An 18,607-nucleotide genomic window follows, 5' to 3' on the forward strand; every position below is an offset into this window, starting at 1 on the left:
TTGCTTATTTGTAGACAGGTATACCTGTATGTGGAAGTTTCAAACCTGAATTTTTTCCCTCCTAAATTAATAGGACTGTTTCCTTCTATCATGAAGTGAGTAGATTAAATATATATGTATATGCCCATTTGGGTTGCCTTTTTCTATCATCTAAGGTTAGAGAAGGCCAGTTGTAGTCTAGTACAGTAAGCCTTCTGTTATATAGAGAATATTCTATAACACGTTGTGTGTCAGGCAAGGACAGATTATAAAAATGAGTACCAGGGCATCAGAAAAATGTGTGATAAAATAAATATAATTTTATGCTAATTAATAGAATATAAAATTGCTGCTTGACAAAAATGCATCTGGAAGTTTGGGGTAAGAATAAAGGACTAAGGGTAGGTTAAGTATACAATTCAGTGGCATTAATTACTTGTACAATGTTGTGCTATTGTCACCACCTTCCATTACTAAAACTTTCATCACCCAAAACAGAAACTCTTTACCCTCCATTCTGTTTTCAACCATGGGTGGACAAAGAAGTCCCAGTCTATTTTCATATAGGTAATAAAGGCAAGTCGGTTTTTAAAAAATATATTTTTGTTAGAGAAGTTGTGAGCTTACAAAACAATCGTGCATAATGTGCGGAATTCCCGTACATCACCCCTGTGCCAACACCTTGCTTTGTTAACATTTGTTACAGATTAAAAACATCATTAGACTATTAACACTAACTATGGTCCATAGCTTACATTTGGTTTATTTTTTCCATACACCCCCTATTACTAACATCATATATTAATATTGTACATTTATAATAGTTCATGAGAACACTTTCATATTTGTACTGTTAACTACAGTACATCTTCCACCATGTAGTTTGCTGTGTTACACAGTCCCATACCTTGTAGAATCTTACCATGTCTTATAGAATCTATCTAAAGTGTACCCTACTCAGTGGCTCATTTCATCATAGAGTTGTACAGTCATCACCTCAGTAAACTTTTTAATATTTTCCTTAGTCTGAAAGAAAAAAATCTCATATCCCACTATCATTGACCCTTAGAATTGATATAGTACCTTCTTTGATATTGATGCAAGAATATTACAGTATTGCTGTTAACTCTAGTCCAGAAATTACATTAATAGTATTTTTCCCATGTATCACCATATTCTTATCACCAACCCCTCTGGGTTCATTACGTTTGTTACTCAGTCTCTAGATTATTCTCTAGCTTTTTTTTTTTTTAAACAAATTTTATGGATACATATTAATAAAGCATACATTCCATCCAAAGTGTACAATCAATGGTATTTGGTATAATCACATAGTCTTGCATTAATCACTTCAATTATTAGAGCATTTTCATTATTCCAATAAAAACAATGAAAAAAACATACAAAAAACCTAATCTCTCAATCTATGCTTCCCCTGCTATACATAGCTGTTTCCACCTCTCTAGTATTTGTATTTTTATTTTGTATAGATGGAGTCCAGCAATCTATAGTAGTACCTTGTATCTAGGTTCTTTCCCTTAATATATATATATTTTTTTACCCTTAATGGAAGCTTATTACTATACTACTGTACATAGTTTGCTTTGGTTGTATATTTAAGGCAGCTTGTTTTTATTTGAGCATCTGTTGTATGCTAGGTGCCTGGCCAAATTACCACTATTTTGTAGATGATGAAATCAAGACATAAGAGATGTTACTTTGCCTCGAAGACACAACTCTGAGATATTGATTGTCTAGGAGAGGACAGGAAACCTGCTAAGAGCAAGGCAGGTTCCAATATCTGTGGTCACAGGATAGGGCTTCAGTGTTCAGGAACTCCCAGAACTAGACTTCCAGCAACCTCAGCTGGACCAGCAATTTTGGTTGGGCCGTTAATACTGACTTTTCCTCACTATCAATACCCTTAAAATGACTAACTTAGGCATTAGTTGCTTTTATGTTTTATAGTCTGGTATGGAGATCCTCTTAACCCAAACAGCTTTTCCCTCTGAGTTGCTAAAAATCCCTATGACCAGAGAGGTGCAAAAGCAGAGATTTGAAAAACGAAAACAAAAAACTTGTTGGTTTTGAGTTTAGTAACACAATGGCTAAACTCAGAAATATGTTTCCACCTAAAACACAATCTCCTAAGGTAGTGACACAGAAAAGGCTTTGGCATGAATTACTGTCTTAGCAGTGCCACAGGTATGAATGTAACAACAGACTTCTGGAGGAGTATCCCAAGGAGTACCAAAATGTAAAAAGACCACCTTTTGATTTGTTGGTTGCTGAGTATGTCTCGCTTACCTGAGGTTATTTTGACCACTCTGTCCTCTTTCAAAATATTCTAACACTGATTTGGAATGGCTCTAATGATTCTTTGTATTTGATAGGTGTCTGTTGGGCTGTGGGTGAGTGCCTTGCACACAGACATTGAGTAAATACTTAACTGAATGAAGGAATATGCATTTATGCATGTTGTTAAAGGATACTTGATTAACAAAAGAGTTCAAAGGAATTCCTTTATTCTATTGCTGAAGCCAGGACTAACAAAAAGTAAGTCTCTAAATGTCTGAGTATTTTATATATAGTCACCTTTCAGAAGATATTTGACTTGAAGTTTACAAAAGCAAACATTGTCATAGTAGAGGTCCATTGTTTAAAAAAAGAAAATCTTGAGAAAAGTTGTTGGACGTATTCCACAGGCAGCTAATATAATCAGCCGCATTTGTTTAAGAATAACAAAACCAGCTCGTCAGTCTCTTCTGGCATATTTTAAGTTTAAAAACCTCTTTTTGTCAGTTATATCCAACTGATGTGGAAGCTGTGCTGGTTGTCTTAGGCTATTAAACAGGAATTTTTCATTTAAGTGACAGATGAATAGAAACAGAAAGATGGTATATTTCTTCATTCCATGATTGCTTCTCTTCCCATTTTCTGAGATATTCCACTCACTAGGTGTTTTTCCTGAAAACAAAATCTTAAGGCAAAACATAGTCTTAGTTCCTGCAGACTACACTGTTCCATCTACAGTACAAAATGTGTTGGGTTTACTAGTTGAATTTAATAGTTGATTAAAGCAAGCTTGGATGATTGTTGCCCCGATTTTACTTGACATTTTGAAAAAGGCTTTTTGTTTTCTCTAATTTTAAAGTCAATGTCTGGTCATGTCTATGATCTTGAATGTTTTTGCAAAGAATAGAATCTCTGAATTCCTTTATCCACATCTGCTTCACCATAGGAAGCCAATGGAGTACAGTGAGGATCCACAATAACAGTCACTGTCTATCTGAACACTTGAGTCTGGCCATTTGTCAGCCATTATTCAAATAGAATGCTGGGTAAGGAAACCCAGAAGACCACAGTGGCGAGGAGAGAACTGTACAGGGTTCATGAGAGACCTGGGCTGGCTGGGGTCAACACCATATAAAAAAGTGTGGAATTCTCCAAGATTAAGTTGTGATTATGATGAGAGTCCTCTTGGGAAGTCAGCAGTGACTAAAAAAAATATTCCCAGTTTGGATAAGTTATACAGTCACCCCATATTGAGCCCAACTGGATTTCCATACATTTAAATTAGCAGTGCTCCTAAGTAACTGGATAAGTACATAGTTTTATTATGCTTGACTTGAGAACTATTTTTGGTAACCAGAATTACTATGAAGGAAGTCAGTCAAGACATTCCTTAATGTAGGAATCACTTGGGACATGGTTAGGTCTGACACACATACTACAAACAAAAACAAACACATAAAAACAAAATAAAATGTCCCATTTGTGGCAACACGAATTCTATTCAGAATATTTGTAAACTTTGCTGGTGGACAATGGAAACAAACCTTGAGAAATGACTTTGAATTCTCAGACTTTTAGGGGAAATGTAAAGAAAACTAGTTGATTTCTCAGGGAGGAAAAACTTAAAATTATCACCTGTCTGGTGAAGATTAAGGACAGCAGCAACAATGTTTTAAAGGGGTCCTTGTAAGAAATGTAGCTTGGGAGCTCAAAATGTTACCTTATTGTGTTTTGTGTCACTTTGGATTTACTTGTATTCCTGCTCATACACACTTGCCCATGTATCACCTCCTCAAAAGAAAATTATGAAATTCTTAGCCCTAGATCATGAGGACTATGAAGTTAGGACCACGTATTGATGTCCAAACAACAAATGAATAAAAAAGATTTAATAGTCATATTCATAGGCTCTATTTTCTTTACACACATTCTTGATGCTATTTGTAACAAAAAAACCCAGACATCAAGAAATAGATTTGTAATAATGAATATTTGTTCAAATTCTGGGAAAACCTGAGGAAAAGTCATTTCTAGATATTCCTACTAGCACATTCTTAATTATGTGTCCCCTGTCTCCTTCATAATTGTGGTATTTCTAGTGGTCTAAATATACTTCAGCACTAATACTGTGTCCTAATCTAAATCTGACATGTTCACTTTGCCTAGTTTCCTGGCTTCTAAAGCAAACACCATGCAGTGGGTTAGCTTAACAACAGGAATTTATTGGCTCATCGTTTTGAGGCTAGAAGAACAAAAGGTGTCAAGGTGATGCTTTTTCCCAGAAGACAGTGGTGTTCTGGGGCTGGCTGCACACGATCCATGGTCCTTGACTTTTCTTTCACATGGCAATTCACATGCAGCCTCTCCCAGCTTCTCCTTTTCCACATTCAGCTGATTTCCAGCTTCTCTGCTCCGTGTGTGTGTGTGTGTGTGTGTGTGTGTGTGTGTGTCCTCAGTAAGTGGATTAAGACCCATCCTAATTCAGCTGGGTTTACCTTAACTGAGGTAACCTCATCAAAAGGTTCCATTTACAAGAGTTCACACCCACAGGAAAGGATTGAGTTAACGTGTATTTCTGGGGTGCATAGCTCCAAACCACCATGCTCTCCTAGGGCATAGAACATTTGCTGGGAAAAGACGGGTTCACTTGAAACAAAGCTTAAACTTTCGTCTGTGAGGTGTCTTTTAATGAACTGATAAAAATAGAAATAGTTCCAATAGATGCAGAGTAAGTATGTCTATGCTTCCCAGTAAAAACCACACTAATTCAGGTTAGTCGGAGGAGGATAGGAGTGGGAAGAGGCAAAGTTTAGTCAGAATTGAGCTTCAAGATATGCTGAAGGACAAAGTTTTCAAATGGTATACAGGGTACCACACCACGATATGTGAGACTAGATCTCTAAGGGTCCCAAAAAGACACGTTCTCTATCCTTTCCTAAATGTTTTCAGGAAAACGTTTAAACTAGGAGTCTTACAACCGGGGCATAAATTGTCTCCTCTTTCCTACTTGCGGCCTTGGCTACACACTGGCATACTGATCAAGTAGACTCTAATGCCAGCAGGCTCTTCATTACAACAAATGGAAGCAGAACGAAGGGCACCTGCGGAGCCGAACCTTACACAGGGCTGCTGGAATCAGGGCCGTCACCATGGATCGATGTTAGCTACGTTTCCTAAATGTGTGCAATTTGGGCAGCGTAAATGTTTGTAATTTGCAACAGCAAATTCAGTCCTTTCTCATGGCACTCAGTTTCCAAAAGAAAAATAACTATTCTTTGAAATAAAGATTCACTGCTTGCCATGCTAACCAGTTGGCTTTGGCTAGTTAGCTTTCTCCTTCGATAAAGCAACCTAACCGCGCGTCGAGGACAAGTGACTGACAACACGACGGGAAAAAAAAAGCTCTGCGCCTTCGTTTGCGCAAGCGCAGGCTTGTCTCTCCTATTGGTCACTCCGGCTCGGTGAATGGCGGCTCCCTTCGCGCGTGCGTCCAACTGCCCTTCCGGGTTGTTTTGTGATGGATGGGGCTGTGCAGACTTGGCTGTATCCGCAGAAAGTAGCCGCTGGCCCTGGTACCAGGTTTCAGGAGCCACGCAGGTGTTCTTTTTAATTTCTGAAGTCTTCTCTACGGCGGTGATTCGTGAAATGTCAAGTACGTAAAGCCTGTCCGTTCCTGGATGTTCTAAAAAATTTCGGGGCTGGGGGGAAGGAAGGGCGGTGAAAAAATAGTTTTTGTAGAGATCTCCGGCCCCGCCCCGCTTTAAATGGCTTACTTAACGAATAAAATACCTAGCTTTAGTATCTTACTTGTGGACAGATCACGGGATCCTGTTAATAGTATTTCTCAAATGTTTGTTTACAAAGGAAGAAAAAACGGAAGTAGTCCAAGCTGTGCTGATTCCGTATCTACCGTAAATTAGTTTGAAGACGATCCAGAATTTATGATTAAAACCATATATTTTTTTGAGTCTGATGTTTTTATCTTCATTTGGCCTGGCAAAAAGCCAAAATGCTGGACTGTCTGGTTCAGTACGGGATATCTAGCCAACCTACTGACCTGGATCTTGAGAGCCATGGCAACGGGGGAGTTAGAAGATGCTAAAGCAGAACTGGCCCTCTCCTCAGAAGCCAGTTGGAAGAAGCAAGTGCCTGAAAAGCCAAACTATGCTCTCAGATTTACTCTCCTGGGACATACGGAAGCAGTGTCATCAGTTAAGTTTAGTCCTAATGGAGAATGGCTGGCAAGTTCTTCTGCTGATACACTGGTTAAAATTTGGGCAGCCTATGATGGAAAATATGATAAAACACTGTATGGTCACAATCTGGAAATATCAGATGTTGCCTGGTCATCAGATTCCCATTATCTTGTTTCTGCCTCAGATGATAAAACTCTGAAGATATGGGATGTGAGAGCTGGAAAATGTTTGAGAACGCTGAAGGGGCATAATAATTGTGTCTTTTGTTGTAATTTCAACCCGACATCCAACCTTGTCATTTCAGGATCTTTTGATGAGAGTGTGAAAATATGGGAGGTGAAAACAGGAAAGTGCCTTAAGACTTTGTCTGCTCACTCGGATCCAGTTTCTGCTGTTCATTTTAATTTTAGTGGGTCCTTGATAGTGTCAGGTAGCTATGACGGTCTCTGTAAAATATGGGATGCTGCATCAGGTCAGTGTTTAAAAACGCTGGCGGATAGTGATAACCCTCCTGTGTCTTTTGTAAAATTTTCTCCTAATGGAAAATACATTCTCACTGCAACTTTGGACAATACTCTTAAACTATGGGATTATAACAGAGGAAGATGCTTGAAGAAATATACTGGTCATAAGAATGAGAAATACTGCATATTTGCCAATTTTTCAGTTACTGGTGGAAAGTGGATCGTGTCTGGTTCAGAGGATAATCTGGTTTACATTTGGAACCTTCAGACTAAAGAGATTGTACAGAAATTAGAAGGTCATACAGATGTTGTGATCTCAGCAGCTTGTCATCCCACAGAAAATATCATTGCATCAGCAGCATTAGGAAATGACAAAACAATTAAACTGTGGAGGAGTGACTCCTAAACCTTTTTAAAGTCAAGTAGTAGAACCAAGTTGGGAAAAAAAAAAAAAACCTTGGATATTGAAAAAGATGGTTTCTTTTAATTTCATCATGATTTTCTATTTCTTTTTAAAATTGTCTTAGATTTTAAGATTGTAAGACTTATAATGTAAATTTACAAAGCAAGACAGTTGCAAAAGCAAGTCTAGAACCTAGGACTTCTGATTTTAATCTAGAGGCTTATTAATCTTTTGTGTATGTCCCTGGACAACTTCCCATTCAGATCCTAGAGGGTCAGTCTATTTGAGAAATATTTAGAAGTAAGGTTGACAAGACAGCATGGTTGATTAAAGGAGGAGAAGGGGGAGTTTGGAATAACTCCAAGGTTTCGGTTCAGGAGATCAGATATGAATAAAGGCGTAAGTCTGGGATGGTGATGGAGGATTAGAAATACATGTCAGGTGCCACCTACACACATTAAGTGATCTCCTACATGATAGGACTTATAATGGTACAAGGAATCAAGTCTGTAAATTGTGGAAAATAAGTCATGGTTAGACTCATTCCATGAGTGTAAAAAGTGTAAGTTTTATCAAGATTAAAAAAAGAGAAAAACAACATAGATGGTGTTTTACTGAAGGACCTCTTGTGTTCTGTCATGATTTTCAGGCTATCTAAATGTCTGGTAAGGCTGCTCTCCTTCATTATGTGACTGATGCTACTAACTCCTACCTATCCTTCCTATTCAGTTTAGAAGTCACCACTTTGTGAGTCATCACTGCTGCCTGCCTGCCTCCATCCACAGGAACAGCTGAGTTAGGTTTTCCTCCTATAAAATTCAAAATGTATCATTTACCAATTTGTTTCCTAACTGTTTCATTGACCATACTTCCACTAGATTATGAGGTTTGTGGAATCAGGAAGTATGGTTTATTCTTTTATCCTCAGTTTTAATTCAGAGAAGGGAATCGACCAATGTTTGATGAATAACAATGAATACCACCACAACTCTGATTCACTCCTTGCCTCATTTCAATACATTTAGTAGTAAGTTCCCAAAACTATTATTTTTGTTGATTAAAAAACAAAAAGCATCTGACATTAATTTTATGTAGAGGGCTTATAAGAATTATAAAGTAGTGGAAAACAGTTTGTCTCCTTTACACAGACATGGTAAGCATGCAAAAAACCTAGACGCTGAACAAAAACAAAACTAATTTAACAAAATAATGACAGAACTCTTCTTTGGATTCTATAATACATTATACTAGTCCCTATTCAATTTGATTTGCTTGGAAAGTGCTGAGGAATGTAAGATACTAAAAGTACTAATAGGGTATAACAGTCATACCCTATTAGTAATTTTAGTATGTGAGGAGGATATTGGCAAAGGTGGAATTAGATAGGGGCAATTCTGAAATGCTGTCTAAGAAATTTATAATAAAGAGATAGTCACTATAAATTATTGAATAGAGGAATGACACAAAATGAGAAATGACTAAATTTGTGCAGTATTATCACATTTGTGAACTTTAGTTTAATGAAACATTTTTTATTACAAGATACAACACTTTTAAATGTTTTAGAAGTTAAAAATCATATTGTTCTGTGAAGACAGACAAAAGAAGTACCACATTAAAATTTACCCATATCTAAAACATTGGTTTAGGTAAGATAGTGTTCCAAAATTGGCAAAAATAAACAAAAAACCCTAATCTGCCAAAATATACAAGAAACAATGCCATTTGATGATAAATCAAAGTGATAACCTCCAACTTCATATCTATAAAGAAACTAAGGCCAAATTACTCAAGTATATAGAGAAACATCAGCAACATTACTGGATAGATTATGAAGCTATTTAGTAGTGCATTACATTTTACAGGGTAATTAATTAAATTCCTAAAGAGCCACTTAGGGGAAACGGACTTGGCCCAGTGGTTAGGGCATCCATCTACCACATGGGAGGTCTGCGGTTCAAACCCCGGGCCTCTTTGACCCGTGTGGAACTGGCCCATGAGTAGTGCTGATGCGCGCAAGGAGTGCCGTGCCACGCAGGGGTGTCCCCCGCGTAGGGGAGCCCCACGTGCAAGGAGCGCACCCTGTAAGGAGAGCCACCCAGCGTGAAAGAAAGTGCAGCCTGCCCAAGAATGGTGCTGCACACACTTCCTGTGCCGCTGATGACAACAGAAGCGGACAAAGAAACAAGATGCAGCAAATAGACACAGAGAACAGACAACGGGGGGGGGGGGGCGGGAATTAAATAAATAAATCTTAAAAAAAAAATTGCCATCTAAAGAGTCACTTAGAATACTTTTTGATCTCTGTTACAACCTGCTGAGGAGAACTAGCATGTTGGGATGGCTATGAGGACTTGTCCTCGTCCATTGTTACATATGAAGTTGAGAATAAATGAAATGTTTAAAGTAGAAACCCACATCCATGAGACAACTTAGTATCCTAAAATCAGACTAAAGGAGATACAAACCAAGCGCACATGCTTACCTTTCAACACTAGTAAGAAAATTCGTTAGATTTTCACAGCTGAGAAATCTAGTGCAGGAAAAAGATGAGTTGGACATTCTAGGCATAGTAGCAGAAGAGGTGACTGTGCTGGCCTCAACTTTATGATGCTGGATTTCTAAGTCATCAGAAACTCAGGGGCAGACCACTTTCAGGATTTTTTAGAAAACTTTCTTAAAAGCCTCTACCTCCCAGCCCTCTGGAATTTAGATGAAAGACTACAGTTAGATACCTTCACCCCCACTCCCACCTCCAGAAAAAACACTACCTGCTAACATGCCCTAAGATGACAGTCGTTGTCTGTGAGTACACAGGGAAAAAAGAGAAAGAAAAGAACCAGAAGACATTGTGACCTCTGGGGAGAAATCACTTTGGTAATGGGAATAAAAGATGAGCTATCAGACTCTCAGAGAAGAGCTATTAATAAAATTAAGTTGTTTCATTTTTCATTCTTTCATTTTCTCCCAAAGGCTGAAAGGCAGCATTTGACTTGAATCAAAGCCATAAAATATCGATGTCATTCTATAAGAAAATTTATTGGTACCCCTAGAGCAGAAAACAGTAAATAGAATAAGTTTGTGCAAAGCATACTTTTATGAAATACATCTTTATACCAAATTATTTTCAATAGTCTTGTTGCTGCAACATTACTCCTGGATTTTCAGAATCCAGCCAACATGGATATCTCTGCTACTCTGTTTTGTCCTTCATAGTTGCTTCCTCTCTTAGACGAGCTTTCTTTTGCAAGTTGAGGCTTGTTAAAGACTCATTTCTTTTGGCAGCCTAAAGGGAAACAAATTTTAACAGGTGATTACTTATGCCAGTTTGGGAAGAGTGTCATGACTTTGCACTGGTGACAGCAGGTTAGCTACGACAGTATAGGCAGGGAGTGGTCTGCTGCTTGGACTCTGGGTACAGCAGCTCCCTCATGTGCTCCCTATTTCCCCAAAGTTTCACGATCTAGCAATCCCTTCATTAGGCATGAGAGAAAAATGCCACACCTCTTCCTTCTCTTTCTTCCTAGCCCCTTTAAACTGTCTAGCCTCTCTTCACTCCTGTTTTTTTAAAATAAAATATTATTGAAGTAAATCATTCATACATGAACATGCATAGTGTATAGGTAAAATTTGTGAATTTACAAAACATGCATCATCACACATACCTCCCATATATCTTCCTATCACTAACACCTTGCATTGTTATGAAACATTTGTTACAAACTATGAAAGAGTATCGTTAAAGTATTACTGTTAACTATGGCTCATATCTTATATTTGGTGTATTTTCCCCCCAACCCACCCAATTAACATCCTGTATTAGTATTATGTATTTATTATCCTTCAGGAGAAAAGTTCTCATATTTGTCCTATAAATCACAGTCCATCATCCACCACTGAATTTCTTTTTTTTTTTAATTTATTTTTAATTTCCCTCCCCTCCCCTGGTTGTCTGTTTTCTGTGTCTTTTTGCTGCGTCTTGTTTCTTTGTCAGCTTCTGTTGTCGTCAGCGGCACGGGAAGTGTGGGCGGCGCCATTCCTCGGCAGGCTGCTCCTTCCTTCGTGCTGGGCGGCTCTCCTTATGGGTGCACTCCTTGCGCGTGGGGCTCCCCTACGCGGGGGACACCCCTGTGTGGCAGGGCACTCCTTGCGCGCATCAGCACTGCGCATGGGCCAGCTCCACACGGGTCAAGGAGGCCCGGGGCTTGAACCCCGGACCTCCCATATGGTAGACGGACGCCCTAACCACTGGGCCAAAGTCCGTTTCCCCACCACTGAATTTCTTGTGTTTAGTTCCATGCTTGGTACAGTCCATTTAAAGTGTACACTCAGTGGCTCTCATTTTCATCAGAGTTGTGCTATTCTCACCTCAGTCAAATTAAGAATATTTTCCTTAGTCCAAAAGAAAAAAATCCCAATACCCTCTTATACCCTTGTAGCAGCTGGATATAATTAAGAATTCTAAAATTAGAATTCTAAAATTAGATATTGGATTATGTTTATAAACTGGTCTGTACCTGGGTGTGATTAAATTATGATTAGGGCTTTGACTGGCCCATGTCAGTAGGGTGTTGAGTCCCCACCAAGGGATGGGGACTCAGATAAAAGGCATGGCAAAGGACGGAGTTGGAGTTTTTCTTTTTCTTTTTTTTTTTTTTTTGAGGTACCCAGGGTAGGGGATTAAACCTGGGACCTCATATGTGGGAAGCCAGCACTCAACCACTGTGCCACAGTGGCTTTCCACAGGTGGGGAGTTTTTGATGCTGGAGTTTTGAGCTGAAGCCCCAGGAAGTGAATACATAGGAGATGAACACAGAGATGGCTCTTTACTCATGGCAGAAGCCCCAGGGAGAGAGACAGAGCTGTTCACCTGAGAGTCTACAGCTGGCCTTATGGAGAGAGCACAGCAGCTGAGCCCAGAGAAAAATGCAGCCCCAGGAAGAGAGGAACACTCAGCCCAGAGAGAAGCAAGTCCCAGGAAGAGAAGAACCCAGGAAGACTGTACCCTTGGAGATGTCAGCAGCCATCTTGCTCCAACACATGGCAAAAGACTGGTGAGGGAAGTAACTTATGCTTTATGGCCTGGTAACTGTAAGCATGTACTCCAAATAAATACCCTTTATAAAAACCAACCAATTTCTGGTATTTTGCATCAGCGCCCCTTTGGCTGACTAATACAATCCTCCATTGTTGTCCCTTAGTATTGATACATTTTCTTGCCATTGCTGCAAAATATTACAATACTACTGTTAACTATTGTCCATAAGTTAATTAGTTGTAATTTTCCTATGTATCACCATATTCTTAGCACTTTATAAAAGCATGGCATTCTTTTTTTTTTTTTAATATTTTTTTTCTCGCTGTTTCTGCTTGTTGCTTTTTTTTTTAGGAAGCACAAGAAACCAAACCTAGGACCTCCTGTGTGGGAGGTGGGTGCTCAACTGCTTGAGCCACATCCACTCCCAGCATTCTCTTTTTTAAAAAAATATTTATTTATCTTCCCTCCCCCCCACCCCAGTTGTCTGTTCTCTGTGTCTATTTGCTGCGTCTTCTTTGTCTGCTTCTGTTGTTGTCAGCGGCACAGGAATCTGTGTTTCTTTTTGTTGTCATCTTGTTGTGTCAGCTCTCCATGTGTGCGGCACCATTCCTGGGCAGGCTGCACTTTCTTTCGCGCTGGGCAGCTCTCCTTATGGGGTGCACTCCTTGCGCGTGGGGCTCCCCTACGCAGGGACATCCCTGCGTGGCAGGGCACTCCTTGCGTGCATCAGCACTGCGCATGGGCCAGCTCCACATGGGTCAAGGAGGCCCGGGGTTTGAACCGCAGACCTCCCATGTGGTAGATGGACGCCCTAACCACTGGGCCAAGTCTGCCACCCCAGCATTATTATATTTATACTATTAACTACAATCTTCATCCACCACTAAAATCACTGTTATACATTCCCTAGATTTATTCCCTAGTTTTTCTTCTCAATTGACATTTATGTCTACAGACTACTCCTGTCCACCACAGTCACACTTATAAATCAGCAGTGTTAGTTATACTCACTATGTGTTACTCTCAAATCTATTCATTTCCACATTTATAATTTATAATTAAACTTATTAATAACGCTACGTACATTAAGCATCAGCTCCCATTCTCAACCCACATTCTACTTCTTAGTAACCTATACTCCAGAATTTACCTCCATGAGTTTACTCATCATATTTAGTTCAGATTAGTGAGCCAAAACAATATTTGTTCTTTTTTGTCTGGCTTATTTCACTCAACATAATATCTTGGAGGTTCATCCATGTAGTCATATGCATCCCAGTTTCATTTCTTCTTACAGCTGAATAGTATTCCATTGTGTGTATATATACCACATTTTGTTTATCCACTCATCGGCTGATGGACACTTGGGCTGATTCCATATTTTAGCATTATGAATAATGCTGCTATGAACATCAGTGTGCAAATGTCAGCTTGCTTTCAGTTCTTCTGAGTATATTCCTAGTAACTAGTAAGGGGATTGCCCTTCTATTTTATCCCCTACTCTTTCTCTTTAGTGTTAACATACCTCATTTCCAGTTTAACCCATTTTTCCATATTTTACTTTCCTTCTGTTGATACCCTTCATTTCTCCTTCCCCTATCCACTTGCATACTTTCATACCCTTCCAGCTCCTTGCTCCTCTCACCAAAAGCATTCAGCTTTGGGAAACCCAAACTTTACTAAAATGCTGTCACTGATGATTTCTAGCAGTCTCTATGTTAATACTTCATCTTCTGAGAGCAAACTGCAATGGGGGAAAGCCAACAATACTTTTCCTTTATTTCTCTTCATATGAACTATTGGATTTCTGAGAGGTTTACATAAACAGGCCAGTTTCAATATTTTTGTAAAAATAAGTAAAACTAGTGCCTCATAAGATAGTATTTTCTTATATCTGTGTAATTTCACATGTAAAGAATTAGGTATGGGGAGGCAAGTGGGAATGGGAAATTGATGGTGAGAAGGACAAAATAATACAACAAATTCTCTCTTCTAAATCATATCAAGTTCAACGTCTCTCCATTCCAGTATATTTACCAATTTGGAACTGGAAAGTTCTATTAAGGACTGAAATATTTTTGTGGTATAGATCAGGAGGGGAATTTTCTATATAGCATATATACTGGGGAAGACACTAGAAGCAATTATATGGGAATAATTTTTTTAAAAATGTTTAAACTCATACAAGTATGCAAAATCAGTGCAGATTTCTCAGAAGTCTGGAAACTCCTAAATCCCTTCCACAGGTTTCTGCAGGTTTCAATCTAAAAACTAAGCATGAAGGATCAAAGAAAGAGTGAGAAGAAAAACTAAAGTGGGACAGGAACAGTTTTCAAGAGAACTTCATGCAGGTCAGCACATTTGGCCTTAGTATTCCCATAAGATCCACCTAAAATGGTCAACATTTTCTTATAACTGCAAAACTCTAAAGAGAGCCTAAAGGTCATTTCCTTTTACTCTGGACCTAGAGTATAAAGGTAGTTTACACTGGGTCTGCAGAAGAATGCTTCTAATATCTGATAATAGTTATAAGTCATTTCTTTCCATATAGAAGCTGTGGTATATAGAAGTAGGCATGGTAATAAAATAAGGGTTTGACCAGTGCTGTTGAATATAAAAATAATGAACAAAAAAATCCTTCAAAATCAGGGAGGCAGATTTTTGGGCCCTTGGTCCACTGACCTCTTTGTTAGACTGCCAATAAACTTTCTCACTTGTAAAAAAATTTAAAAAATAAAAAGAATAAAAAGAATGACTATGTCTTAATCATAAGTTACTACAGTATGAGGTTTGGTAACCTGCAGACTTCCTCCTTCATGAAACAGGGGTATTAAGAGAACATATCTTACATGGGTTTTGTGGGGGTTAAATGAGAATAACAGTACCTGCTACATAGTAAGCATTCAATAAATGAGAATAATTACTACTACTTCAACTAGACGGGTCTAAGTTCAAAGTGTGGCTTTGTCATTAGTGAGATGTGTGACCTTTGGCAAGTTACTAAACATCTCTATAGTAAGTTTCTTCATCTATAAATGAGGCTGTAAGAATAGTAACAACTAATGTGAGGTTCAAAGGAAATAATAGCTGTCAAATTACCTGTGACACAGAGAATATTCAATTAATAGCAGCTATTCATCCTTATCTGTATTAAAGATTGGACTTGAATTCCTATGTACCACGTAGGAGCTATGTTCCTTTGACATATGGCCCATTTTGGCTGAGCCCCATGTATGAACAGTGATGAAAATGTTTACCATGACTGAGGTGGCATAGTGCAGCTATGTAAGCCCATGTACTGAAAGTGCTTTATAAACATGTAGGAGATTACCACTACATATGCCAGTATCATATACCTTGGTTTACCTTATTTATGACATCTGGGATAACACTCTTTTTTTTACTTTATATAAAATTAATTTAGTCCTCTTCATACCAGAGTTAGGATTTGCTATTCACTCCCAAGCATGATATCACAAGTTTGTCCCTACTATATCTTATTTTGTTAACTTTTGATAATTCCTTGTTGAGAAAGTAGCTTCTGCTCAGAGAATAAATACAAAAGGGCCAATCCCTGCTTCCGTACCGGTCCTTTGTGAAAAACAGAGAGATTAAGAGAAAATCGATACCCACCTTCTTTCCCTCAATAATCATAAAGATGCATCCTGCCACCGTCAGGGCAATCATTATGTAGCTGATCTTCACTCGGATCTTGTTCTTTGCAGCATCAAGCATCTCAAACCTAATACAGTGACATCATGAGAGAATGTTATTAACTTTTCATTTTATGAATCCAGCAGTAGGATACCAAGTTCTGTGTTGCACAAATAAGAAGTGCAGTGGTGCCTATAATTATAAATGGATGTGCAGTCAGGAGATCTTGTAGGATCTTTGGGGAGGATGAAGTAGTTCCATAACTCATTTTATTTATAGATAAGACGCAAGGAGATTTCACAGATTTTAAGTAGGACAAAAGAAGTATAAAGAAAGTATGAAGATAGAAAGTGGAGCCAGGAATGAGGGCCCCCCAAATTACAAGGCATATTAATCTATACTTCCTATGGTAAGCCCCAATTTTTACTCTAAGGATTCTAGCAGCCAATGCAAAATAAGACCTGGTAAGGCACATAATTTAAAATGTGAGGGGTGGGGGCGGTTGGGGTAAATGGGGACCTCATATTTTTTGAATAATATTTTTAAAAAAATGAATAAATTCAGTAGAATTTGGAAAAAAAAAATGTGAGAAAACCAGCAGCTATTTCTCCCTGGTGTTCTCATGAAGACAATATTATATGATATAAGGATTGTCTGAACCACATCCTTAAAACATATTGCAGGAAGTGGCTGTGGCTCAATCAGTTGGGCTCCCGTCTACCATATAGAAGGCCCTGGGTTCGCGTCCTGGGGCCTCCTTGTGAAGGCAGGATCACCACCCGGCCTGCAAGCACCACAGAGAACCAACTCAGCAAGGTGACACAACAACAACAAAAAAGGGAGGGGGGGACAAAAAAATGCAGACGAGCACACAGCGAATAGACACAGAGAGCAACAGCAAGCAAGCCATAGGGAGGGGGGTAGAAATGAATAAAAATACAAACAGACACAGAAGAATGCACAGTGAATGGACACAGAAAAAACTGCAACTCTGGGGGATAAAATTTAGAAAAGCAAAAAAACATATTGCAATGAGCTTCATAAGTTTCAACAAAAAGCATGATTCAGAGAGGAAAAACAAAAAACATGTGGGAAGAATTAAACAATGTGCTATAATACCCAGGTTTTTGCTCCATGCCTCTAACCAGGAATATTTCAGAACAGTAGAAAGATCCTTCAAGCAAACCTTCCTGAATGTTTCTTTTAACTAATGTTTTGCTAAAATTGAGTGATAACGACCTTAAGTGAGTATAGCTCTTCTAATCTCTCCACTAAATACAGACCCATGAGCCTTAACAGACACTTGAAGGTTGGATGATCATTCTTAGGTAAAAGCTAAGAGGCCTAACAAGAAAGAGCCTAACAAGAGCCACTCCACCTTGGTGATTCAGTGGATCACAGTTCTATTACCTGGGTGCCTAGTACATATGAAGTCCTAATGAGGCCCAGGATAGAGAAATTTTTGGCTTACTTGTAAGGGTATACAGTGAAAGTGATTAGATAATGGGATCGGGGTGATTTTTATTTTATTTATATTTTACAGATTTTTAACACAACAATACTTTTGAAATCGGGGGTGCTTAAAATATGATTGGAAGGAGGTACAATGCTGGTAAGGATAGGAGGACACCAAAATATATACACTGTGATGTAAAAAACTGAGACCCAGTTAGGCAGCAAGTGGATAGAGTTCTCCAGGCACTGAAGCTGAGCCTGCAGAGTGGTGGGAATTGGGGACAACTGTTAAGAACAGTGGGTAGTTCAATCAAGAGAATCTGAGATCCCACCCACCAACCACAAACTAACCACGCATGTTGACAGTATTTTATGTAAACTGGTATTTTCTAATGAAGTACTGTAATCCTCATGAAATGGGATATATTTTACATTTTGAAGGAATATCTTAAAAGTTACATGCATTTTGGGGAGCAGGTATAGCTCAGTGGCTGAGCACCTGCTTTCCATGTACAAGGTCCCAGGTTCAATCCCTGGTACTGCCTAAAATTTTTTTTAAAAAGTAACATGCATTTAAATTAGGCTATGGCTCCAAGGGAACTATGAGAATGGCCACGTTAAAAGAACCTGTTCAGAACTATCAGCAGGACAAATAGTTGCCTGGCCTAGAGAAGAGCCTTCCAGAATGACTCAACAGGCAATACTCTTGTGCCTCAGGAACTCTACCTACAAGACAGACTGGCAAAGGTGTTCTACAGCAAAGTCTGTACAGCACCAATTATGGCCATGAGTGTATATCTGCTGGCTTTCTGCTGGGATATTCTAGGGGAAATTAGGGCATAGGCAAGAATTATTAATGTCATTCTTATTTCTGGTGTGTTCTTATTTCCCAGCAGAGTACATGGTCACTGAGGCTAAGAAGGACCACAGCTTCCTACTGAAATAATCCTAGTAAAAATATGTATTATCTATTTGACTGGCAGAAGCAGAGGGCTATTATGTAGCTGCTATAAACAGAAAGTAAATACTATCTACCTTCCTGGAGAACATAGTCTAAATGGGTCCAGATTTTTTTTTCAACCCTGACTTGAAATCAGAAGCCAGAAAATAAAGGAATAGTTTC

At 38.7% G+C, this 18,607-nt stretch overlaps 2 protein-coding genes across 3 annotated transcripts in view; one reads left to right on the forward strand and one right to left on the reverse strand.

Moving 5' to 3' along the window:
* Positions 1–5,739: 5,739 nt before the first annotated feature.
* WDR5B (WD repeat domain 5B) lies at positions 5,740–12,469 on the forward strand. Of its 2 annotated transcripts, none has more exons than XM_004467167.4 (2): positions 5,740–5,926; positions 6,139–12,469. In XM_004467167.4, the coding sequence occupies exon 2, from the start codon at positions 6,216–6,218 to the stop codon at positions 7,338–7,340; it is 1,125 nt and encodes a 374-aa protein (XP_004467224.2). In that variant the 5' UTR covers positions 5,740–5,926; positions 6,139–6,215; the 3' UTR covers positions 7,341–12,469. The 2 variants fall into 2 exon arrangements, with proteins under 2 accessions (XP_004467224.2, XP_071070850.1); XM_071214749.1 differs by having other exon boundaries at positions 5,753–5,926; positions 6,113–8,325.
* Positions 8,821–18,607, reverse strand: part of FAM162A (family with sequence similarity 162 member A) — a 31,742-nt gene continuing 21,955 nt past the window's right edge. The window contains exons 4-5 of the mRNA XM_004467166.4: positions 16,009–16,117; positions 8,821–10,623 (exon numbers count right to left, since the gene is read on the reverse strand). Coding sequence (XP_004467223.1) covers positions 10,531–10,623; positions 16,009–16,117 — 202 coding nt within the window. The 3' untranslated portion in view covers positions 8,821–10,530. The remainder of the gene's footprint in view (positions 10,624–16,008; positions 16,118–18,607) is intronic.

This window comes from Dasypus novemcinctus, chromosome 4 (genome assembly GCF_030445035.2).
Source record: "Dasypus novemcinctus isolate mDasNov1 chromosome 4, mDasNov1.1.hap2, whole genome shotgun sequence".
Taxonomy (NCBI): domain Eukaryota; kingdom Metazoa; phylum Chordata; class Mammalia; order Cingulata; family Dasypodidae; genus Dasypus; species Dasypus novemcinctus.